The 26,958-nt window shown below is 39.2% G+C and overlaps 1 protein-coding gene across 6 annotated transcripts in view; it reads right to left on the bottom strand.

The window, feature by feature from the left end:
- Positions 1-840: 840 nt before the first annotated feature.
- Positions 841-26,958, bottom strand: part of ctnnd2a (catenin (cadherin-associated protein), delta 2a) — a 265,685-nt gene continuing 239,567 nt past the window's right edge. For 2 of the 6 annotated variants that reach the window (XM_026938090.3, XM_026938092.3), the window contains 6 exons: positions 18,338-18,575; positions 17,344-17,428; positions 10,885-11,011; positions 4,488-4,619; positions 3,385-3,461; positions 841-2,657 (listed from right to left, as the gene is read on the bottom strand). In XM_026938090.3, coding sequence (XP_026793891.1) covers positions 2,397-2,657; positions 3,385-3,461; positions 4,488-4,619; positions 10,885-11,011; positions 17,344-17,428; positions 18,338-18,575 — 920 coding nt within the window. In that variant the 3' untranslated portion in view covers positions 841-2,396. The other 4 variants (XM_026938091.3, XM_034298153.2, XM_034298152.2 and 1 more) reach the window with 4 other exon arrangements.

Genomic DNA, 26,958 nt, shown 5'->3' with positions numbered 1-26,958 from the left:
AGTGGTGTGAGGCTGGTGTGGTTTGAATGCTACTACTTAAGAGCTCTTTTTAACTGTTATAACATGGTTATGTAACCACATAACCTATTATGCATGTCGACCGTTGTGATCCGGAGCTATCGGTCAGATGCATAATTAACAGAATGCTCATATACCTGATATGAATCGCACATTCCCACAATGCACATAGTCATATTTTTGCATCGCAATGCATCGTTACACCCCTATTAGTTAACATTTATGGAAGGAGTCTCCAGTTTCAGTGCTTTGTAACAGTCAGAGGTAAAGCTGTAACCTTAATTTTTCTGACATCTTCAGGACAGCTTTGTAGTTCCTCTGTAACGTGACAAGCTGCGTTTTTTGTGTTTTATTAACGTCAAGAGAGAGGAAAAAGAGAGGCTGGCGAGGGAAAGACTGTTTATAGCTGCTATAATGTTAGTGAGAACAGGAACTAACAGTAAACTGTAACTATAAATGAATATATACTATGATGTCTTTTTTTATTAAATAAAAAAAGTAATAAAAATCATTGGCAAATTGCTTATGCATAAGAGGAATAAAACACACAGGGATGTGCTGTTATACTCCCTGTCATTGATTATCTTCTTATAACAGCATAGCACCAAGTGTTTTATCGTTTACTTGACAAATCAGTGGTCTGCAGTAGTTTTAGCTCCGCCCACATGTCCCTGTCCAGCTCGTGTGGGACTCTGTAGTGAACCTTCATACATTAAACTCAAAGACAGAAAATCATTGCTGCTGAAACCTTTTTTCACCATTGCAGATGAACCTGAAGATTTATTGTGTTGTGTGATGATAAAAATCAAACAGCGCTAAAGATTGCAAACAGTAATTTTATTGTCCTGGCACCAGAACATCATCAAAATCCAGCCTGATTATCTATGGAGCTCGGAAACAACAACAACTGAGACCGGGGATTGACATTATTATTATTATTTTTTTTCTTCTCCTTTCTTTTTCTCTGTTGGAATTAGAACATTTAGGTGAACAGAATTTTTTAATAGAAGTCTTTTCTTGCCATTTTGTTGCTTTTTCGTGACACCAATATCTGCACATAAAAATGATATAGATTTATATTTATACGTATATTTATATAATCGTCATCATTCTCTATGAACATCTCAGTCTAGTAGTTTTTTTTTTTCACGGTGCTTTGCCAGTAGAAGTCGGACGGTAGAAGCCACCCCGCCTGTCATCATCTCAAACATGGACGACACACGGCACACACTCGGCTAACACAGAGAGACAGATTTTGTACATCTTTGGAGGAAATTAAACTCGTAGAGATCTCACTCTCCGGGCTTGTTACTCCAGTGTTGCCTAGATGAGTAGCTTAATTCCAGAACAAAAAAACCCCAACACATTCATGAACAAAAGAAATGGTGGAAAGTAAATAATTAGTGGTATAAACGCACCAAATTTGGGTTAAAACATTTCCAGTGGTGATTTACTTTTGGCACAACGGCAGTCATCTCATCAGTCAGGTCAGGCATGGATGACAAACAGTTGCATCTTTTGTTTTTTTTTATGTTTTAACACTCTTGTCCCAAAACAAAAATGTGAAAAAAATGACAAATCAAAATGTTTAAATATCTACACGTCTTTTGTTAGGCAGTGAGAAAGCACTTCATCAATACGGAGAGTGGAATGATATTCTCTTAACTGCTTTCAAAATGTTGGTCTAGAAACACAAACGCACTCACGTTATCAGAACGAACAATACTCCTCCGGAAACATACCCTGTTCTGAAAATGAGACACTGATAGCTGAGACATTACTCTAAAATAAAAGTGGTCTAGGTTTTTTTTTTGTGCTGTAAAAGAAGATCCAAAGTCACCTCCGAGTGGCAGCAGTGTAATGTACACCAATCAAGTACAAATCAAACGAAGAGGAATAACGGAAATAGATAAAAAGGCTGGAAAAATCTCAAACAGATCTCAAACATTCGGCAAAACTCAACATGACTCACAATGAGGTGGTGAGAGAAAATGCTAAAAAAAAGTGAAAAGCTGTTCCCCAAATTCCACGTAAACATCTTTTACGCTTCTGTCCACGTATCCTTGCATCCTTGCTAGTTAAATTCCCTACTTTACAAATCCCTTTCAAACCCTTTCAGGGCCAAAACTTTCTGTCATCTTTCGTAAATCCTTTCTTTTTTGTGCTTACATCCCGATATTCCCTCTTCAATCCTGCTCTTTCCATGGAACAAGCCTTGTGACGAACGAAATGTGTTGACGAAAATGTGGTATGCATGCACATGCACAGTTTTCCAGCCTCTCTTTGCAAGCACCCGGATTTCGTCGGGTAGTAGTCACTGGGAAGGGGGAGGGGGAGTCATCCACTGGGTCATCTGAGGGGTCATCATTCATCGAGTCCTACACCCACGAGTCGGGCGAGGCGGGGTAGTGACTCGTCTCGTAGTTGAGTTCGCTGTAGGGACGGGCGGCTGAGTAGAAGTCCACGTAGTTACCGGTGGACTTGAGTCCCAGGTGCATGCTGAGGTCAGCGGCAGGAGCGGGCCGATGGACCTGATCTTCGAAAAAAGGTTCTTCAAAGTTTCTAGTGGAGTTCTGAAATGGAGGAAGCACCTCGTAGTCCTTTCGGACGCTCTCCTGTGGAGCTGGATGGGTCGGGATCTGCAGGGAGGAAACAGCGAGGAGACACTATAACCATATACACTCTGAAAAAAAATTAGTACAGAACTGAGTTATTAACGTAGTGTCACTAGTCGTATGTACCTTTAGCTAAGAAATAGTTAAGCTGCATTACCAGTAGAAGCGTAAGGTCTACTGTAGTCTTGTAATGGTCCCTACGTGTGCGTTTACAGACTGCTAAAAAAATTTACGATTGCACCAAATTGCGTCCAAGATTTATTTTATAATGAAGCTCTGAGTTTAAACTTGTTGCTTTATTTTCACTTTGGATAACGTTTTCCTACATTACCCACAACCCCGTTCAACTACCTGCTGATAGTGATGCAGTGAAATTCAGCCCTCGCTTCATTTCTACCTAAAGAGAGCGATGCAGCGGCGCTTTAGTGATTTAGTCTGTGCATCTGTACACTCTGCTCAAACAGATCAGCTTCCAAAGCTTCAACTTTCACGCTAATATCACCATCAACCGCATCGCGCTCGTCATCTCATACATCACTAACTAGCCGAATCTCTGCAATTGTATGGCTGCACTGCATTCTGGGACTTTAGACACAGACTTCTATGTCTATGCTGGATTTCTCATTAATATCACATTGTGGTGAATGAGAAAAATCACTAAACACATCACAAATATTTCAATATAAAGATATTCAGTGTGTTTCATGCCACTAAATATTGAGAACTGTTGACTCTGTGGATCAGTTGTTACCTGGTTGTGCTTTACCTCTTCGCTTGGAGTCGCATATGAGTTGCGGAACAGCGTCGAGGTTCCACACGAGACTTGAACTGTAGGACAAGACAGAAAGACAGAGAAGGAGTGGGTGGGGCTAAAACATTTTCATTTTTTAAATCATGACTCATACAGGAAATGAAATAAGTCTTTTGAGTTCTGCACTTCAGTTGATTTTAACGTGTTTAGAAGAGTTCAAAGGGACCGCTCGATCAGCGAGGGAAATAAGTCGGAGAGCTAACGCCTTTAGAGCCTGTAGCTACAGGATGACAGATCAATCATGCAGGAAATGATGTCATTGTTAAAATTGCTCCTGACTGCTTATGGAGGAGCTTAGGTTCTGCTGCACATTAGCAAGAACAAACTAGATGCAATGAGGTAAATGAAGGGTCACGTCCTGAGAGCTGATGCTGCATCACTTCCTCTTCTTTTCTCTTTCTTCTCCCTGCTCCTCTCCTCTTCTTTCTCTTGTCCCTCTCCTTCTTGTCTTCTGCATCTCTTCTCCACTTCCACATCTTTCTCTCCTTGTGGTCCTGTCTTCTACATCCTCCTTCTCCTCTCCTTTTCTCCTCCACTTCCACAACCCTCTCTCCTTCTTGCTCCTCTCTTACCTTTTCCTTCCTCCTCCTCTTTGCCTCACCTCTTTCTTTCCACCTCTCCTCCACATCTGTCTTTCCACCCTCCTTCTCTGCTCCTTCTCTTCATCCTGTTCTTCTGTCTTCTCATTTCCTCTTCTCCTTCTCCTACCGCTTCCTCTCTTCCACGACCTGCTGACAGTCTCCTCCTATCCTTCTTCCTGTTCCTCCTTTCCTCCATATCCTTCTTTCCGTACACTTTCTCCAGTTTTCCTCTTCCTCGTATCCTCATCTCTTCCACCAGCTCCTCATTCCTCTTCTCCCACCACCTCCTCTCCTGTCCTCCAGCTCCATTTCACCTCTTCACCTCTATTCTTTTCTTCTATTCCTCCTCTTCTCTCCTGCTCTCTTTTTATATCTACTCCTCATCACCTCTTTTAGTCTCCTCCTCTTCTCTACCTGCTCTTTCAGCAACTCCTCTGCCTCTCTTCCTCATTGAGCACTCACCTGCTGTGGCGTCTTTCCTGGATGCGTGCTCTCCTTTGTTTCCATGGAAACTAGCATTGGTTCCAGTGGACTCATAGTCGGTCTTCCTCTCCTTGAGGCTGATCATCTCTCTGGGTGAGGCGGGGGCGCTTGCTGCGAATCACACACACACACATGTACACACAGATTGTCCATAAGCGTCTAACGCATCACTCCACCTGTCTCTCTCTCTCTCTCTCTCTCTCTCTCGCTCTGGGCTTTAATCTCCCTCCTTCTCATCTCCGTCCCTCTCTGTGGCTTCCTTCGTCTTTATTCGTTGTCACTAGATGAAAGTCATGCAGAAGTGTGGATCATTATTCTTCATTAGTGTGGTTCAGCATGGCAGCAGGAATGTGATTTCCGACAGAATGGTGGAAAAAAAAAGTTAGCTCCAACATTCCTAATTCCCATGAAAGACACTTACAAGGACAATTTATTTCAAGAATAAATACAGTTCCTGGCATGCCTGCAAAAACACGTTCAACTCATCAAAATTATTCTTACACTTACTAATGAATTTAGTTACTACTTTAAAAAAGCTGTACAACTTTACTGTACTGTAAAAAATTCCCACTTTATCTTAAATTTCTATGAACACAAACCAGGAAATATCACATTAAAAATATTTAATATTTGGGTGATTCCACGAATGAGGTGTCGTTTGCGTCCCACTGAGGAATGTAACATTTCTTATTTACAAATATGTAGTTACAGTAAAAGTAAAATCAATTTAACATCCCTGAAACATCCTTTTCCTCGAGTCGTCTATTATAGATTATGAAAACTTTACATTCTATTTCATTCACTCAACCCTGTTACCTGAACATACTCACCCCAATGAAATATTTCCACAAGTCACAAGTCACATGTTCAAAAGGAAATTGCATCAGCTAAATTTCCTGCAGATCATGAGAAGACGAAAAGTGCATTCCCTCATTCTTTTTTTATGAAATTGTTTTTTGGACAAGGTCACTATGAACGTACAACCTCCTCACCCAATTTATAGATTTACAGTAAGTTATTAATGAAGAGTATATTATTAGAATGTCATTAATGTTCTCGTATAATTAGCACTGATGCTAGTTAACCACACTGTGTGTATTTGCTAATACTACTCTAAAAAACTCAACACTGTTACTCATTTAAGAACAAAATGCAGCAAATAAACCTTGTAAAAGAAGAGAAGTTGTTGTCTGAGATGAGGTTAACACATATTTGGATTGATTTAGATTTATTGCTGAACAATGATTTTTTGAAAATGGTTAACTTTTAGATTAAGAATTGAATTTAATTTGGCAAGGCACAAGTCCAGTGTGACGAAAGACACCACAGGCCCGCCCACTTGATTTCTATTGGCTCACACGACTGAGGTTCATGAACTCACATGTCAAAGTTCACCTAGATAAAGTCAACGTGATGTCAAAGTAGCTGCTATCAGATAAAAAATGTGCATGAGCTTTTAAGATTATATATCATTTGAGTCTGACTGCTGCTTTAGCTGAAAAAGCAGAGAAACTCAGATGTCAGGTTGCCATACCAACAGGTAAAAAAAACCTGCAAACGCTACGACTAAACTGTGAATTCTGGTACATCTGAGTACAACTAACTTTGGCCTTGAAAATCAAACCACGATAAATAAAAGTGCAAAAACTTTCCAAACTCCAATCCAGTCCAAACAAAATAACAAACCTCCAGTTTTTTTTCCACTGCTAAAGTGTGAAACAATTTCTGCAGCAAGATGCAACGCAATGACTGGCAAATAATTCATAAATTATTAAGCAATACATTTAAGGGCTGTGTATGATTCTTCCATACTTTTTCAGTTTCTGATGCAAAGGTCCTGAGAGCACCAAGTCTGAGATAAACACTGAAGTAAATATATTTACTTCACTCTACTTCCTATTGTCCTGCTGTCTTTAATATAAATGAACAAAGTGATACAAACTGAACACGTTAAAAGAAAAGTCAGCTCTCTGTTTCTCCAGACGTTTAGAAATTCTTGCCAAGGACACATTATGAACACTAGGTAGCATTAGTACATTACTCAGCTCATTGCAATCTGGCCATCTGTTGAGTATAATTCCACAGATGCAAATATTAGTGCACCCTGTTCCTCTCCTGCAACGCTCTCTGAGGGACTAATCAGCATTTATTGTGTCTAGTGTGTGAGGTATTAAACAGAAAGCAGCAGAGAGACACAGCGTTTTCTCATGATCTAGCCGTCTTTCCTGTTTATTGCCTCTTCTTGGCATATTTTCAAAAACTGTAAGATTCCCCGAGTCTTCACGCAGAGCTTTAGGCTTTCAAAATGTCCACTGGGAGCCTCTAATGAGATAAATGAAGGCTATGTATATATATATATATATATATATGTAAATCCATGCCATCATTACAGTCTTGAAGAGAAGTAGAGAAGTTTCTCTACAGCTTCTGCTGTGTGGAAGTTCACATATTTAAAAATTTGAAAGTTATGGTACACTCACGCTACAATGAAGAGAAACACTTCCTCACGCCAGCACTCGGGTGATTTGGAGGCATGGTTATCTTTGCTCTTATTTATTTTCCTCAGCATCATTTCACAAAGTGTTTTATTCCTCTTATGCCACAGCGATCTGCGAATGATTGCACTTTTTTATTTACTAACTTACTATGACACAGTTTACAGTTATATTTAATGTTCTGAAACAGGTTCGTTCCTGTTCTCACTTACTGTACATTATAGCAGCTATAAACAGTCGTTCCCTCAGCAGCCTCTCTTTATTCTCTCTCTTCGGGTTAATAAGACAAAAAAATAGGCATTGATGGCGATGCCTGTGTTTTGACCCCGTGTGCATTTTTATACTTTATTTTTCTTCATTAAATAACAGCTTGTTTATAAATCCATTTATTATTAATCTTAGATTATGTGGTGCATCCTCCATACAAGTCCTCCGTGAATGAGCTGTTGCTATAGAAACGATAACGTTTATTAATACAAACCTGTGATTTGCAGCTGCACTACTGTCAGAGCTGCTGTTACAGAAAATTAATCAAAACCTTCTGACCAATCAGATTCCAGAATTCAACAGTGCTGTGGTATAAAACTCCTTATAATTTTTACACACACACTTGTTCCTTCATGTTGCTTCTTCTCTCAGCACTTTGCACTCATAGTAGTGTGAAAGCAGCCTTTCCTTCCTGGTTTTAACAGTTTTTTGCAAAGTCTTGCCAATTTCCTAGTCATGCATTTCTGAGACTTTAGTATTCTCTGTGTGCATTTGTCTGTTTTGTGAGATTCCTGTTCTTTATCCTGCTTAATTATTCAAAATCTCTCGGCAGCAGTAAGCATGCTATATCTTCAACCTCAGTCAAGTAGACTTGGAGCCATCTTGTCTTTGTTCTGGTCTCTAGGGAACCTCAGAAGCCAAGAAAAACATAGAAAATGCCTCAAACCCTGGCTCTGGTCCCTGTATTTGGGCTGGAGATGTAATAACAGCTCTGTGGCAGTGCAGAGGAACTCACAGTGCTTTGGGTTGTGTGATTGCAGCACTGTGTTAGAAATCAATTTGGCTGTTTGTCTCTATTTCTGCTCGAACCCTGGTTGGTGTCAGGGCTGGTATCAGGAGAACACCACATGCTGCTCAATTTAGAGCTCTAATTTTTCTCTTTTCAAGGCCACTGCTATTAATGTTGTACTTGTCCTGGCTAGAACACATCAATGTGTGGAAAAAAGATACGTGGAAAAGTGTTCATCTATTTATTTCTCTCATCCTTATATATCTAAGATGTTATTTTCACAGGCTGTAAAGATCACTGCAGTCTTACTTACCAACCATTCCTTATTACAAACCTCTCCACTATGGCAAGGTCATGGAATCAGGAAATAATCACATTTCTCAGGAATTATATTAAATTTGAGCTTAGCAAGTTTTAAATACGTCATGTAGAAGAAACTGAAGAATACTTTATTTTACACCAAGGCCCTGATTTACTAAAGGTGCTGGCTTGCTGAAAATGCAACTTCAGGCGTGTGTACGTTAAAATGAACCATTCAAAGTGGAGTCAATGCAAATTGAATAATTTTGCGCCTGAAGAGTGATTTACTAAAACTGAAAGTCATTTCAGGAACAGAGATTGAATGTGCAAATAAGCACGAGCGATGGGCATGTTTTAAATTTGCGGAAGTCCATTTCTGTCATTTAGGAAGAAAGGAAACAGCGACGGGGTGATGTGATAATGACACAAAATGTGTAAAAAATAGAATAAAATAATATAAAAAGTAATTTTTATGTACTTTATAAAGTACATGCTAGTAAATGTAAGGCAAATAATGAAAGCATATTAAATGATAAAGTGAAAAAAAGGTTTTTTAACTGTTTTAATAATTAGTGAAAGAATATCGCAGGTATTGTACTCCAACAGGTTTCATCTTTATCGAAGCACAGCGTTTAGTGTATATGCTTAAATATAGAATTTTCTTTTACCTGAAATATTGTGTATGTTCCTCAAGGATCTCAGTAAATCAGGGCCTTGGTTTTTGGGAATAAAAAATAATATGGACAGATGGAACACTTGGCTTTTGAGTAACCAAAAAAAAAAGAAAAAGACCCACTCCCAACATAATCAATAATCCATCAGAGGCAGACAGAGGAGGTGATTTAGTCTTAATGATAAAAAATGATCTGAGAGCTTAATGCATTAGCGCAAAAGCTGCCAGTGAAGAAATCAGCATGACTACTCCCCTCCTTACCAGAGCCTTTTCCCCCCCTAAAAACCCCAGTGGCTGATTCATCAAGCAAAGCATAGCAAGCTGAGAAATATTTCTCACATCGTTCAGTGACTGTGCTTCAGTCATTTAAAGAGCCATTAGCTCCGGGTCTCTCTGCTCCACAGCTCTGCTCAGTCCTCCAGCAAAACCCCAAACCCCTGAAAGCAGGAAAAGGCACTTTTCTGCTTCATCAGGACACCAAGTCCACCGGAAACGGCATTAAAACACCAAGCAGCTCATACAGCAACGTGCTGGGTTCAGGGAGGACACGTCGAATGTGTCAGGTTTATCCACACACACTCAGCAGCTCTGACAGTAGCACAGCTGCCAATCACAGGTTTATATTAAAGCTCACGTTCAAATACGTTATTGTTCCTATAGTAACAGCTCACAGGAGCTCGTACGACAGACGCTTCACATAAACCGATTTAAAAAACCGACAGTGACGTTTTCTGTAAAAAGACATTTATTTAACTCCTTACTTGTGGAAGGAGTCTCCAGTGTCAGCGCTTCCTAACAGTCAGGGGTAAAGCTGTAACTTTCAGCACAGAGGAGTTTATGGTCAGTGTGGTATAAGAGGAATAAAACACTTCGAGATGTGCTGTTACACGAAAATAATCAACTTCATGAAGGTGTAAAGGTGATGTAATGTAGCAACATGATGTCATTATTCAAGATATTAACTATATTTCAGTAATCTGTGGAATTTCATCAGAAATTAATTAACTTTTTGTATTATTGGATAAATTTATGGTAAGTTATTTTATACTTTTTAAATTGTTATTAAAATATGTATTTTTTATTTATTATGTACATAACACAGGACTAAAAAATTACTACAAAACTGTTGCTTCTCCAGAAATTTTTGAACACAAATATAATTTCAGATTATTTGTATCATGTAGGAATTTGAATAAAAACACAAATTTAACATTTATTGAATTTGATAGTGCTAACACATTGAACTAGTTCCATTGACCTAAAAATGATTTGCTGCTCATTTTCACCTCTACTTAATGTCTCATGCTTCTTGTTGAAGTGTGCAACAATAATCTGCCAATATTTTTGGATTCCAGTTGCCCTGCTACGGCTTTTCCATCATCGCAACATCTTGAGACCTTTCACCAGGTTCATCACTGACTCCAACAAGATTTGCACAGAACAGGTCTGAATGCGAGCGCAGAAAATGAATCTTTAGTGACCTGTTCAGCCACATGGGATTTCTATGCTTAAAGCATTTTGTCAACCATCTGAACCTAATTTGGTGCTCTATAGTTCCCAAGAAATTTTCCAGAAACTCTCATATGCCTTCAATGCAATTTTCTCTGGCCCTGCTATAAGTTCTTCAAACTGCCTGTCATCCCTGACCTGTTTAACTTCTGGACCAAAAAATTCCTTCCTTCATCTTGGCTTCAGCTGGAAAACACCTGTCTCACTTTCACACCCAAAACTTTTCAGGAAGAAAAATCTTCTTGTCCAGTGTAATAGTTAATTGAAAATCTACAAGGTAATAAAATTCACATATTCTTTCAACAGTACATTATTTTGGAAAACTGCTGATAATTTAAAAAAACCTTAAAATTTGAAAGTATAACTGTTGTGCGTATGTTGAGAAGAGAAGCTTGTCCTCACCTGAACGATTGTTGGGAGAGGTCCGGACCGGAGAGATGGAAGGCGTGCGTGAGGAAGAGTATGGTCGTTGTCTGTCTCTTTCTATCGTTGAAGCAGAGCCGATAAAGTGATACTGTGAGTAACCGTCCTGCAGGAAATCAACGAGAGAGAGAGAAAGAGAGAAAGAGAGAGAGAGAGAGAGAGAGAAAGAGAGAGAGAGAGAGAGAGAGAGAGAGAGAGAGAGGAAGGAAGGAATATTTAACAGTCACAAATCTTGAATAAAGTGCCAGGAACTGGAAATTTATTTCATTGTTGATCAAAAGACATTACTAGTTTGTCTTAAATAAAAGTTTATCAGAAATGTAGCAGGAAGGAAGCACAACACAAAGACACCCGGAGTAAATGAGATGATATCAAGCGTTAGTCAATAAAATAAGACAATAAATAACAGCTTGTGAGGAGAATTCTCATAATGACAATTTACAGTTTCTTTATGTTAACAAATGTAGTTAAATATTATTTGTTACACAGAACTAGCTAAAGGAGTGTGTGTCAAAAAATCGTAAAATTGCAAGCAAACGTAGCTTAAAGTGCAAAACAGAGGGCGGAGTCAGTGCAAATGGATTCGTTTTGCGCCTGATTTACTGCAGAGCTGTTTTCAGAAAGTTGGTTTATTCTGAAATAATAACGCTTTATCTCGATCAGGGTCGCAGTGGATCCCGAGTCTATCCCGGGAACACTGAGCGCGGGCTCAGAAAGGGGCGAGTTTTCACACACTTTCATAATTTTCTCATGTTATTTACACTCTCTGGTCTGAGAGTGCCTTTAAGCAGCCAGGATGGAGACAACTGGACAGAGATGCATGTGATTATTGTCTCCCTGTCACACATTTGCCCTGCGTGGCTAGGTTAAGGATCAGAAGTGAGTCTTCACACTACATGAAGGCATCATGACTCCCCTGAGAGCCATCAGGAGCGTTCAGCTTGACATTTTCGTACCCTCTTGGTTCGGAAAAGGGATTTTTGGGCAAGATCAAAGGCTTTCTGACACACAGCAGTTCAAAGCTGCCCCACTTTCTGCCTGCCATCCCTCCCATGCCAACACCTCTATATCTCTGCCACACGGCCCTGCTGGGGAAGATGCGCAGCTGTTCCCGAGTGACTATTGTTGAAGATAAACCCACTGGACAGGCAGCTGAGGGCAGCATGCAGCAAGGAGCGAAAAGAAACACAGCGTCTGGTCTTCGCCAAGCTATTTTAGGCATTTTCCTCTTTGAAAAGAATGAAGTATACGCATATCCCAGTCAGCATTTTACACCCTGCATGCATGCAAAGATTACAACAGAAGGAGATGGTTTGCTAACATGGACTCCAATTATTGACTTTTTACACCACAACGATGTTGAAGTCTGGGTTCTGATTGGACAAATCACAGGTTTAAATTAATTTGAGCTTGTTCATTTCTATAGTAACAGCTCATTCACAGGGAACTATATGGTGGACTCTCCACATAAACAGATTAAAAAAGTGTGTAATCTCTGATATGGTGAAGAACAGGAACTAACTCGTTTCACAAACATCACACAACATTAAATGTAACTATAAATGGATATAAAGTATGATGTGCTGTTCTTTAATAATAGGAATATAGGAAAATCATAAGCTTTTGGGTGGTAAGAGCAACCTCATCTCTCCACCCTGCCGTTGATTATTTTTCTATAACAGGAAAACATCAGCAGAGAAACACAGAGGAAAGAATGGATGCTGCAGAGAAGCATCGGGTTCCAGTGCAATTAACATCTCAAATTACTATTATTCCAGCATCTCGTAAGTCTTTTTTCCTCTTCATTAGTGCCTCAGGCCTAATGTGGCCATGATTGGTGGACGTTAAAGGATGTATAAAGCTAGAATCTGTGCATCTACCCAGTTTGAATACTGAGCAATCAAGACATGGTCCAATAATCCTATTTTTATCATGTTAATTCCACCCTTATGCATGATGTGCTAGCCCAATTCTCATTTACAGATAAGACCACAAAAGAGCAAGCTGACAGAGCAGAGACAAAGCCATCGTAGCAACTCAATATTCTCTCACAGCAGTGCTTAACACTCAGGTGGCAAAATCTCTGGTTTGGTAATTTGTGCTCGGGTGATCCGAGGGCAGTGTTCATTACCGAAACCCCAACGGCGTCAGTGCATCATCCAATCTAACAGCCTGGCTGAACGTGTCGGCTTGCAGCACCATGTAAGAGACCTGGGGCTTGGAATCAGGAGTGTAACATCTCTATTACTGTTTATACCTGCATTCTGATTTATTCGCAATGCAGTATTCCTATGCCACAATGTAGCACGGTGTTTAAGCAGGAACTAGATTGCTGACTCATATTTTCACTCTATTCACTCTATTCAGAGTCTGCGAGTCCAAAAGTTATGTCAATATTTATTCACAGAAACTTGGCTCATCTTAAGTCAATTCTCTCAGTGTGCCATTCAGATTACGCAAATCACGTGTGTGTGTGGCTCACACTACCGAGGTTAGCAGATTTTCCTGGAGTAGAAGTGTTTTTCAGCAGCATCTATTCCACCACCTTTATACACAGGTACTCGCATTTAAGCCTGAAAAAATCAGGAACAGAAAATGCAGACTGAAGAATAAATTTTTTTTTTTTTTACATCAAGCAACAAAATGTGCTTAAGTTCAAGCTCAGATCATGATTCAGATCAATGCATCGATTGAAAAGATATATTGATTATTCATGAAAAAGGACAGACGACTGGCGTGTAAAAAAAAATTAATGTTTTTGAACTGACGTGTAAATAATTAACAGACTAGCAAGCTGATTTGCCCGTAATATTTAAAATAGTCCTTCTCTACATCATCATCATTCGTGAATTAACGGTAGGCCAACCTGTACTTAGATTCTGAACAAAGTTGGTCGCATATTGATCGGAGACGATTAAATCAAATCGTATCGTAGCAGAGTTGGGGGTATCATCAAATATCGAATTGTTGCCTTATGAATCGTAATCGTATCGCATTGTGGGGAAGCCTGAGGTTTACTCCCCCAGCTAGCCAGCTTCTTTACATCCTTAAGGGTCGTTTAATAACGATCATAACTATAAGATTAACCACATCATATGTTTTCATTTGCCAAGTTTCTTAACCAAATCATTGGGAGCAAGTAAATGTGTGATGGTTTGTGACCAGACCAAACAATGTACACCAAAAAAACATTTAAACTCTATCCATCCCCATGCTACTTCCTTCCTGATTTCCTCTATATTTATTTATAATCTGGTTTTGTTTGGCTCGCCCACAGCCATAATACTGACACCTCAAGTGGCATGGCGGTCTAATCTCCACCTCCTGACTGGAGGATGAGGATGAGGGCGAAAAAGGGCACGACCACTCGGAATAACTGTCATTACAGTCTGACGAGATGAGACGCATGGCTTCAGCGAAATGTTAATAATAGCAATCTGAATGTTGGTGGCCTTTCTTTAATGTCAACCTTCGTGACATTAGGGATGACATCCAGAGCTCGGGCAGGAGGAGAGGAAATGAAAAAATGTGGACTGTTCAGGCTGAAGGAGAGGAGAGAAAAATAAAAAGCGAGGGACGGTCACACGCCTTTAGAAAATCAATATGAGTTTTTTTTTCATAATAAACAGCGCGACAGACGTAATAACTCTGCCGAAGCGATGTGACGTGGATCTCGTTCAGCCTGTCTTTCGTAACCTTGACCTGGCGGCTGATGTAAGTGTGTCAGTCCTGCTGTCCACATCACTTACAGCTGACGAGCGGCAGTTCACTTCTCAGCCTGAAGGGGGCATTTTAACACCGCAATGCAAAATACACAACATTTTATTTGTGCTGAATTTAATAAGAAATAAAATCAGCAACAGCAACATGCGACAACATCGAATCTCACCACATTTTCCTCGCTGTTCTGATATCAATATGATACTAATGATGATATCTGCTCAATTTCTTAGACCGATCATTCCCTGTGTGTTGTTTCTAGTTTCTATTCTCAGAACTTTTAGTTCCTACTTTTCACTACGCATAGGAAAATATAAAAAGAGAAATTTATTATTATAACTGCCTGGAGTGTAGTAAATTTCAAAGTTGCTTAAAAGAAAAATATTTCGAGCCTTACAAAGATAAAAAAGACTGCAAAACACTGCATGCCCTGTGGTTTTTAAATTAAAACCAAACAGAAATCAAAGATGTTAATAAATAAGGAATATATAATAAAAATAAAATAAAATATAATCCATTAAAACATTCATGTATTCAAAAATGTTATGCAAACTTTTGCACTTGACTGTACAGGAACTCTGAATATAAACTGTATTTTTAAAGTTGAAGTAAAACTTGATTGTTTCAGCATATTTAATTAAACATTTCAATCATATTTTAGAAATGCATTCAATTTTGCTAGTTTATTCATTCCAACATTCTGTTTGCAATTTTCTGGCCCTGAAAATAGCTCCGCCCCCATTTCAAAGAGCTCTGTTCAGCTTCTTTAGGTGGCAATATGAGGAACATGTACTTTCAACAGGTGTTACAGGATCAGTTGCATTTCTCCTCTCAGTCAGCAGAGGGCTCTAAAAATCATACACTGCACCTTTAAAATAAATAAAATTGATTTATGACATATAGTGACATAAACACTGTAACTCTTAAAACACAAATCTTAATGGGAACGTGGCTTAAGTCTGATTTAATTCAGACAACTCTAATATTAAATAAGTTTATGTGGTGTGGTGTGACTCAGAAATCCTTTAATCCGCGTTACACTCGGGGGAACGTCGGCCTGCCAGCGCCGCTACAGGACCTCAGCTTGTGTTTGGACGACGCTGAAGCTAATTCAGGATACGCCTTTGAACTCGGTGAGCTGACTAATAGCCTTTTTCTTTCTCTAAAGGTCAGAGAACACTCTGTCTGTCCCCCGTCTTCACGGACGGCAGCAGAGGAGTCACATTAACCCTTACGTTTTATTCAACATTATAACACAGTGCTGTAACAGCAGCTCCAAATCACAGGTTTATATTAATGCACTCACTCTAATACGCTATCGTTTCTATAGTAACAGTCAGAGGTAAAGCTGTAACTTTAAGTTTTCTGACATTTCCAGGATGGAGGAGTTTACGCTTTGTGGATTCTCAGTAACAAAAGAGAGACAAAAAAGAGAAGCTGCTGAGTGAACAACTGTATTTAGCTGTATAGCTAACGTAAACTTGTTTCTCAGACGTTCCACAACAAAATATATCTTTCTTTATTAAATTAAAAAAATGTTAAATAAAAAAATAGGTGTGGTGTAAGAGGAATAAAACACTTGGGGATGTCCTGTTATCTGAAAATAATCAGCTTCAGGCTGGTAACACTAACTCCTGCCTGTGATTATTTATCTATAACAGCACCACACACAGGGTGTTATTCCTTAATTATCAGAGCAGTTTGATTAATATCATTACTGACGTGTTCTGCGTGAGATTTTTCACACTTTCCACATTAGACTAGACACTGATACTGAAATGAGTAACAAGCTTAGTATTAATTAGTCAGAGATGTCAAAGAACATTTGATTTAGTTAGCTCCGGATGGGGGCGGGGCTAATTTCTTGCACAATTGGATAAACTCAAAAATCGGTTGCATGGCAATGCTGCAAATCACCCTTTTTAAAATATGAATGTTTTTGTAAATTTTTACAGATTATTTTTTACAGGTCTAAAAAATTGCAACTTCTGATCTTGGAAATAAATTTTATAATCACAAGTCTCTCAGTAGTTGCTCTCGGAGGCAACACTAAAGGCAGGAAAAAGCAAAAAAAAAAGAAATAAAATAACTATCATTTAAAAGGCGACTTTTCAGCATGACTGCTGCATGTGTCACTGCGCTCTCATCTCATCATTCAGAGCACACGCTGTTCCACAGCTCTTAGTTGAGCACTGTGGAAGGCCGACTTTTCATTAGAGAGACAGAAACAGTGTGTGTGTGTAATTCATGTCAGAAACAAGGTGTACAGCCTGAATAGAGCCTCACAATAAAGCCAGACCAAGACGCCCAACAAACACGTATCGATCGGATGTTTTTTCAGTAAATATCTCTCAGATTCACCCGTGTTTCTTCTCAATAGCTCTTTCTGTGAGGACGGTCAGAGCTGAGCATGCTGTGTCATGTGGAAGAAAAGCTGAATTTCCGCCTCTCTCAGCATTCTGAATAGCGCACGTTTATGGATTTTTTCAGGGAGAAAGAAATTGCTTGGCGTGAACGAATTATTGCCGGCGAGGGTTTTATTGAAGTTTTATTGTCCTCTTCAGCCATCAGAAGTTCTCCAGACTGGAATATTTTCCTGTATTAATCACACTGAAGTGAAGGCACGCTGATTTAAACCAGTTTGATGGTCGTACCATGAGGTACATCGCGATGTCAGAAGCAGTTCAGACGAGAATGTACGTATCGATGATGTCATACCTTCTTGTAAAGGCTGCGCAGATCTCTGTACTGCCACATGCTGCTCAGGACCTGAGATGCCGCTTTCACCACCTTGGGCGAATGTCTGGAAGAAAGGAAGAGAACAAATGAGAAGATTTTGAATATTATTCTTACAGTTTACGGTCATTCCCAAAATTATTGGTAAATTATTGGGAAATATTTGAAAATCAGGAAACACGGACACTAGAGGTGTAACCAATGTCACTGCCTTTGTCTGTATTTAGATTTAGACATGAAGTGGGCGTGGCCTAAACCAGTCTTCCTTCCTTCCTTCCTTCCTTCCTTCTTTCTTTCTTTCTTTCTTTCTTTCACACCTGCACGAAAGTAAAAACCTCCCATGCACAGTTTTTTGGCTGCGTCCCGCTGGATTCTCACATATGTTCCTCAGATAACCTCACAGTGGGGAACCCGAGCATCCTCTCCAGCAGAGAGGAAGAGGAAATATGGCCGTCTGATAAGAGGAAGATGTAAAGCAGTTATGCCTCGTGCCGCTTTATTTCTAATACACTCCGTCGAGTGCATCATGGCTGATCCATGATTTATCACTGACCGTCACGTTGTCTAAACACACATCTCTCCTGCACTTCATCACACGGAGCTGAGGAACCGGACCAACATGAGACCGTCAGATCTGAGTCCTTATTCCACTTACAGCACAATGAGAAGCTGAGGAATCAGCACTTTAAGCTAATCTTAAAAATTTTAGAAAAGTTATTTAATCCCAAATGTGGTGGAAGGCCAATCCAACAAACCTCAGGTCAAAGGTCGACTGCAGATAAATATTGTCAATGAGTCCAATAAACTATTTTTTTTCCCTGTGACAATTATACTGCTAATAACTGTGAGGATAAATTTACAACCGTTGTGCTATAAAATCTGAAGACCTCATTCAGGAAATGAGGGTTAAATCTCATGTCAGTAAGGACCACTGAGGAACCTCCTGGTGCACATCATCTGGATGACAGAAACTCACTTGTCTCCTTTGCTCCTGGCGATGCCGATGAGCTTCTCGATCCCGCCGGCGTCTCGCAGTGCCTTGGCGTTCTCCATGTTCTTGGTGATGACCTCATGCAGGGCGCAGCAGATCGCCGTCACCGTGTCGTCCGACATGGTTTTGCTCGTTGCGCTGTTGGTGGTGCTGCCGCCGCTGCTGCCGCTGGAGTTACTGCTCCCGGGAAGGCGGTGGACCAGATCCCTCATCGCGTACTTCCCTACGAGGTTAGAGAAGAGAAGGAAGAGGAGAAATGTCAGGATTTCAGCTGATTTCTGTAGCTGGACAAGCAAAAATGTCGGCATAGGGAGAGGTTTATGTCACATATACAGGCTTCACATATGCACAGTCAGACAAAAAAACATACAGCAAACGTTTGTGCACCCTCAGGACAAAATAAAGAGGACAAAGAAGTGCAGTTAATACCAACGAGACATGTAGGCTAATTCTCACCAGAAAGGGTCCTTTACAAATAATTAACAAATTAAAAACACTCTAATAGAGCCTATACAATTAAATTAAACAATACACTTTCTAATCAAAATTCAATGTATTATTCATTTGAATTTTTCTGTTATTTTTTAGGGTGGTTTAGGACTTCTCATTTTTAAATACATATTTTATATATATACACATAACAAAACACAGCTTAAAACATTTTCTTTATAATGAAAAACACTTTTTAAATTAAAAAAATGAAAACATAAAAAAATTTAATGGAATCATTTCTTTTCTTCTCCCTAATAAATATTTGAAATATATTGCTTTGTTTTCTCTGAATGATATTATTTTGTAGATATATTTTTACCATGTTTTTGTAGATATATTTTTACAGCTCAGAAACCATGGGGTTGAATGCACATTTGTCATATCATATCATATGCTCTTGGAAAAAATTAGAAGCCTTCTAATTTTCTATGCAGTTTCTCTTTTATATGGTTTTATGGATATCTCTTTGATGGGAACTCAAACATTGTATAACCTTACAACAAAGTCTTTTTTTATCAGCTAAGAACTCTTATTTATCCAACAAACCCTTAAAGAACCCTTGAAGAACCCTTTTTTATGAGAGTGTGTGTATAACTTGGGTCATTGTGCTGTACAAACTCCGAATTCTTGCTCATTATTTTCTTCTGAACACCTAGAACCTGCCAGATGTTTAAGATTTAGTTCTCCGTACTACTTAAGGGTTCTTCGGTTGTCTCTCTGGCAGAAATCTTTAAAAGTAGAACAAAGTGTTTTCCTACCAGAAAGGGTTCTAAATACAAAGAAGCCGTACTTAACCAAAGAACCTCTAACACAGAGGTAACGTTTCGCTCTCACCAGAAACTCACTGTCTCCTCAGTGAAAATGGTGAGAAACAGCGTGTGAGAACCAACACGACACGTGAGATGGCGCGTCTGCTGCACAGAGAACACGTGAACGCACTCTGGGTTATTATTTGTTCTTCTCGGAGTAACACACCTGTTGTGATGTTGTTTACCATCGTGAACTCAGCACAGAGCGGATAAGCCTGCGGAACGTCACGCTCGGCTTCAAGGCCCGCTGTCTCGAGTTCAATAAAATGACTCATGTGGTATTTGAGAACAGAGGAACGGAGAAGAATGTGACATTAAACTAGCAGAATGGAACAGGATTCGCGTTAATGAAGACACTGATTAAATTAATTAAAAACCATCTGATAAAATCATGAAATCCGCACAATGTGTGCGTGTGTGTGTGTTACAGTGCTCTCTTAAACTATTATTCTACTGCATCTAATGATTAGAATTTTAGACTTAAAATTCAGAGTGGTCACTACTCTCCTAAAGGTTCTGCGCTTAAACCTTAATTATCCAACAAACCCCTTAAAGAGTCTTGTCACTTTGCAGGAGCTCTTTAGGTTTGTAATCCTACAACAGAAGGTTTTCCTATCAGAAAGGGTTCCAAGTAGAATTATCCAAAGAACTCTTAAGGAACCCTTGAAGAACCCTTTATACATTAACTAGGTAACTGTGTGGGAGAAATTCTAAGTTGATGATACTTGCACAGAACCTGTCTAAAATTTAGCTATCTTGATATGTAGAACACTAATAGAAAAGGTTCTTACAAAGGTTCTTATTTAAGGGTTTTAAGGGTATTTTGTCTACATTTTATCTACAAAATAATGTGTATGAATGCAAGAAAGACACAAAAAACTAAATAACATGAAACACAGCCTTAATACTTAAATAAATACTTAAAATGAACCGTTTATACACTGCACGTGTATAAGAAGTTAACTCAAGGGTGTAAAAAGTGCAGCTCACTACATTAACAGCTATTAACAATAACATGTTTAATAACTGAAAGATCCAAATTTTTATCCCGAACAAAAAAACAAAACAAAACATACAAACAAACCCAAAACAGATGCGTTAAAAACAGAAAGTGTGTTAGTTTAGTGTGTTAGAGCGCACTTTGACCTCTGAAACTCTTCTTCGCTTCTTCGCACTTCTCACGGTACCGAAGGATTCGGCTAATAAAATTAACCTCAGACGCTTAAATTCTCACTCCTAATTCCAAATTGAGAAACACAGGCATTGTTTTTCTCAGGGACCGTGTGAAGCGTGAATTTTTTTTTTCAAAATGGCCTCAATTTCTCATCAGCGAGCTCCGAGTTAATTGGTATGGCCTTATCTTGTTCCCGCAGGCAATATGCACTTTTTTTGCCTGAGAAGACAATCTGTAGACCTCTCATGCAGCGGGACGGAGATATTTCACCACCAATGAAGCTTGAGGAGGAAAAAAAAAAACTGCGGCTTTAACGGCTGATCTGCAGAAAAGTCCACAGAGTCATTTTATCCTGTAATTTACACTGATTTTAATCCAGTATTTCAAGTGTTACTGGTTGGTTCCAAGAAACATCTGATGATTAATGTTAATTCAATTCAATTTAGTTTTATTTGTATAGCGCTTTTAACAATGGACATTGTCACAAAGCAGCTTTACAGAAATAAATGGATTCAAAAGTATATAGTAAATATGTGAATTTATCCCTAATGAGCGAGCCAGAGGTGACGGTGGTGAGGAAAAACTCCCTGAGATGATATGAGGAAGAAACTTTGAGAGGAACCAGACTCAGAAGGGAACCCATACTCATCTGGGTGCAACGGATAGTGCGATTATAAATAAATCCCTTCTATAACTGTGTACTATATGGACAAATGGTGCAATTGTGCAACCAGTAAATTCATCACAGTTTTCGCAAGAAGTCTGGTTGGTTAAAATCTATCCACCGTCCACTGATGGAGTCCTGAGTATGAAGCTGCTTGTGGCAACTGCAGCCCCAAAGCCACTACAGCAATCGCAGTCCCAAGCCATTACAGTACAGTACAGTAAAATAAAGTGCTGTTATACTGTAGGTAAATAATCAACAGCAGGCTGGTGGGATGAAGCAGCATGGCCTGAGTTTTTTATTCCTCTTATACCACAGCAAATTGTCAATTTAATGTTGTGGAACATCCATGAGACAAGTTAGTTCCTGTTCTTATTTATGTTATAGCAGCTATAAACAGTTGCTCCCTCACCAGCCTCACTTTCTTTCTCTGTCTTGAAGTTAATAAGACAAAAAAACAAAACAAAAACGCTGCAGCTTGTCATGTTACAGAGAAACCGCAAAGTGTAAACTGTCCTGAAGATGTCGGAAAACTTCAAGTTACAGCTTTACCTCTGACTGTTACAAAGTGCTGACACTGGAGACTTCTTCCATAAATGTTAAATAAACACATTTCTCCTTACAGAAAACCTCATCATATCAACAATTCCACACGTTTTTAATCCCTTTATCTGGAGCGTCTGCCTTGCAAGTCCCTGTTAATGAGCTGTTACTATAGAAACAATACCATACAAGGACAAGCGCATTGATAGAAACCTGTGATTTGCATAAATGTTAAATAAGCATCTGATTTAAGTTGACATTTATGGAAAGAGTCTCCAGTATCTGCACTTTGTAACAGTCAGCGGTAAAGCCAAACTGTTTTTTTTTTTTGTTTTATTAACTTCAAGAGAGAGAAAAAAGAGAAGATGGTGAGGGAACGAGTGTTTATAGCTGCTATAACGTAAGTGAGAACAGGAACTGACTATAAACAAATAAAACGTATGTGACATTCTTTAATATAAAAACAATTGCTACCATTAACAAATTGCTGTGGTATAAGAGGAATAAAATGCTTCAGGACGTGCTGTGATTTGCGTCATTGATTATTTTCCTATAACAGCATGCCTCTGTGTTAAAAAAGACTCAGGATTCATGATTCATAAAGTCTTAGTGATCAGTGATTGGGGAGCGGATTCACTTTCACATTTCTGAATTAACCCGAAACTTTTAGACACAGCTTTCAAGGTGAATGTAAGTGTTAAAAATCAAAGGCACATTGGGGATAAAGTGTAAAACGTGTTCTGGATGAGACATTTTCCCTCATCGTCACACATGTGGAGGGTCTCTCTGTGGGCCGGAGCCCCAGGCTGCACTGAGTGATTGTGCGATCGAGGTGTTGTTCGTGACACTTTGGCCAACCTTGACTTTGTGGAGTGGATCATCTTTGTGCTCTCAGAGAGACAAGGGCTCTGTGCTAATCAGAGTAGAGTGCTAACTCTCCATACTACAAAAGCCCATTCTAGCACAAAATAGGCAATCAGGCTACGCATGCGTGGGTCATCATCGACAAGAGTGCAAAGAGCTCCAGAAATACACTCACCTCCATGACACTTCCGCAGGAGTGTGAGAGCAAGAAATGGTGAGTTATCGCTGTTATATTTGCTGCTTGCTCAGCACGGCCTTTTTTATTCCAATTTAACAGTGTGTTTCTGAGTGTTCAGGGATTACAAACTCCCAGAAAAAAAAAGCGTTTCTGGTTATGTGTATCACGTTTGGAAAGTCTGATGTGTGACAGGTGGTATGACCTTATTTCCTGTAACAACATGAATAGTCCTGAAGTGTTTTATTCCCCTTATACCACAACAATTTAACAAGGATTACTGTCCGTTATTTATTAATGATGGATACATTGCACTTTTCATCCATTTATAGTTACATTTAATGCTATGGAATGTCCGTGAAACAAGCTAGATCCTGTTCTCACTTACGTTATAGCAGCTATAAACGTCATTCCCTCATACCTCTCTTTATTCTTTCTTTTGAAACTAACAAGACAAAATAACATACAGCTTGTCATGTTTCTGAGAAACTGCGAAAAAGTAATAATAAATAAATAAATGAGGCAGAATGCTATACTGTTAAAAGCCTGTCCATGCCAAATTTAATTTAGTTAACTATCCAGAAAACGCTCAAGAAGCCTTTTTTCTGACTTTGGGTGCAAATTAGCAAACGAAAACGCGACTGTTCATTTTCCATGTAAGTCCGCATCACAGAGTTGCAGTTCTGACAATACTGGCAAGTGACATTTGAATTCTCAATTCTATGCAAATTATGCAATACAGTATATTAATAATATAGTAATATAATAAAGTGACAAATCGGCTCAGACCAGTCCTGTCCCGTGAACCTTCTACTCTCTCAGCTTTAATTCCTCTCTTGTATTTTCCTGTTTAATGTCAAAACAAAACACAAAGGTAACACTGTGGTGTGTATAAATTTTACAGCAGAGTGTGTAGTCTTTATCAACTAGCATTTCATATCAGAACTTACTGGAGATTTCACACCTATTAGTCTGTCTAATAAATCTGAATCAGAGCAAAACAAATACCTACTGCTGCAAAATGTCCTCGTAAAACATTCGCTGGTCAGAAATACGGTGAGGGAAAATACTAAACAAACCTTTACCAAGTGTGTGTTGAAATCACAGTCAGCATTAAATAAATCATTACATAATTATATAAATAACTACTTTAAAATGTTTTGGGTATCACATTCTGATTTTAGTTTATTTTTTCTCTCTTTTTGTTTATTCGAATCTGCAGAAGATGTGGCATTTCTGCAGCGCTACAGCTCGGTCGTTAGGCTAAGTTTAGCAGCTCACATCTCACACCAAACAAACAAACAAATAAACAAACAAACAAAATGCTGCAACCCAACCCAAAACACAACAAAACGCAAACCCACATTTGATTCACTTCTTACAGGTGAGTCGATTCAGAGTCAAACTGCTTTCTCACATCATGAAATCCAGAACTTTTCTGAGATCTCATGTTAGTCTCCATGAACCAGCAATGAAAACAGACACTCGTCAACTTCTGCTACGAAGAGATCATAAAGAAACAACATACACTTTGGTGGCAGACTTTTAAACAAGTCTGTTCATGAAGGACAGTGATGTAAGCGAGTCAGACTGAAAATCGACTGCCACTGTCCTCATCTGAAACGAGGGGAAGTTAAAGGCGAGCTGGATTTCACACCGGCAAAATCTCTTCCCATTACCACCTTTGACGTCTGTCGCACAGGATAAAAAGAATGCGCTTGATAAGCTAGCGTTGAGAAAATTCCCCCTTTGAAGCTTCAATTAAACGCGAGCCACCTGGTGGAGGATATGAAAGAAAAAAATGCCGACTGGCAGACGGAGGGAAAGATGGGCAGACTGATAATGAGCCGAGGAATATTGCTTTAATAAGGCTAGGGTTAGGTTTAGACATGCTGCTGATAAAGTGGTATTTCCCTGAATGTCATCATCAGGACACGCTCCAGACGTCCATCTGCTGGAAATTAGACAGCTGTGAAAAAAAGTGTGTGATGGATTGGATGGATGGATCAATGAATTAGATTGGACAGATTAGACTGGATGAGTTGAATGAATCAATGGGAAGGATTGATGGATGTATGAGATGAATGGATTGAATTGATCAAATAAATGGATGAATGGATGGATGGACAGATGAATGAGATGGATGGATGGCTCAGTGAATTGGATTGGACAGGTTGGATTGGATGAATTGGAATAATGCATAGGATGGATGGATGGATGGATGGATGAATGTATGGGAAGGATGGGTGGATGTATGGGATGGACGGATTGAATTCATTAAATGGATGGATAGTAGATGGGATGGATTAATGTGATGGATGAATTGAATGGATTAACAGATTGATAGAGGGGATGATTTAATGAGATGGATGGATGAGATGGATGGACAGATGGGATGAAGTGATGAGATGGATGGATAGATGGGATGAATGGATGAATAGATGGGTGGATGGACACACATGCACATGATCAGTAATTCTATCTTTAGATCTTTTCCTGTACCCCCAGTTAATCCTCTGTAAGGAATTTCTCATTTGTTCTGATAAAGCCAGAACATTTTTTTTCCTTACTGGCAGCCAAATATGACTTCTCCGGTCATCGGGAACAGGATTACACTTTCAAATCCCTTCCCTATCCGCTCAAATGCTGGCCATTTTGCGACAAGCATCCCAAATCCCACTGCTAACCGAAACACAAACTTCAAACATTCCTGTCAAATCCAGCAGCTTTTCTGCCAAGGCTTCACAAAAGTACGTGCCTCTGCATGGTCAATTCCCTCACACTGACACCACGAGTGTTTGAAAGAAACACCTGAGGAACTTGTGCAGAAAAGTTTTGAGAGTTTTTTTTTCGTATTTGGAGCTGAGCTACAGAAAGGTGTGGGTGTTTTTGATATGCCTGAACTGAAGTGGAGGAGTTTTATTCCAGAGTTTTATCCCCTGTAGCTCGCTCACAGGCCTGTTGCAGTTTCTATTCTCACTTAAATCAGCGTCAAGCAAAACTGTGGGATTAAAGAGGCGAGGAGGAAGACAGAAACTTTTTAGGAATTTGCATGCTTAAGGAACAAACATGACCTGATCGTATGCATGCACTCCTCCATGTTCTTGATTGCTCAGCCTTGTTTTTGTAGAGAGAAGCTAACAACACCAGCTAATGCAGCCATTTCCTGTCTGTGTTTAACACCTTCCTTTTTTTCCAATTTGCAAAATATAACACATTTTGCGTAAATATTGACCTAACTTTTAAACTTTACACGTGAGTCATTATTTACCTTGCTTAAATTAGGAATGGGGCGACGTGTAACGCTCAACATGGCAGCTGTATTACGCGCTGTAAGTCCCGCCCCTCGATAAAAATCCAATTTCATTTCAATTAAATTTTATTTGTATAGCGCTTTTAACAATGGACATTGTCACAAAGCAGCTTTACAGAAATAAATACATTCAAATTAAATTAAATCAGACCAAAAAAGAGCCAATCGACTTGATAGTAGAGATGTTTGCAAAAAAAAAAAAACTTCCATTAAGTAGCATGGAGTAGCCAAGCAACCTGAAAAATGTTTTTTTTTTTTTTTTTTAATTGATTGGACATTATCTTTTTTATCAGATTTTAATGGCCATTACAGATCCAAGATGGCCGCCGAGTGGACAGACTTTACTGTAATGACTTTTGGTGAAAAAAATTCCATTGCTCCATGATGCTGAGATCTGAGACATACACCTCTGTCCTGATGTCACCTTGTCCTTGATGGAACTGAGTCAGATCTGAGCTTGATTTCTCTCACTCTCGCTCTATCTCTGCCCTTTGTTCTCCTCCATTTTCCACTCCAGTGAATTTTCCCCTTCCTGCTGCACTCTCTCTCTCTTTCTCTCTCTTGATCCCACA

The sequence above is a fragment of the Pangasianodon hypophthalmus genome, chromosome 22 (genome assembly GCF_027358585.1).
Source record: "Pangasianodon hypophthalmus isolate fPanHyp1 chromosome 22, fPanHyp1.pri, whole genome shotgun sequence".
Classification (NCBI taxonomy): Eukaryota; Metazoa; Chordata; class Actinopteri; order Siluriformes; family Pangasiidae; genus Pangasianodon; species Pangasianodon hypophthalmus.
This window is presented reverse-complemented; position numbering and strand designations above follow the sequence as displayed.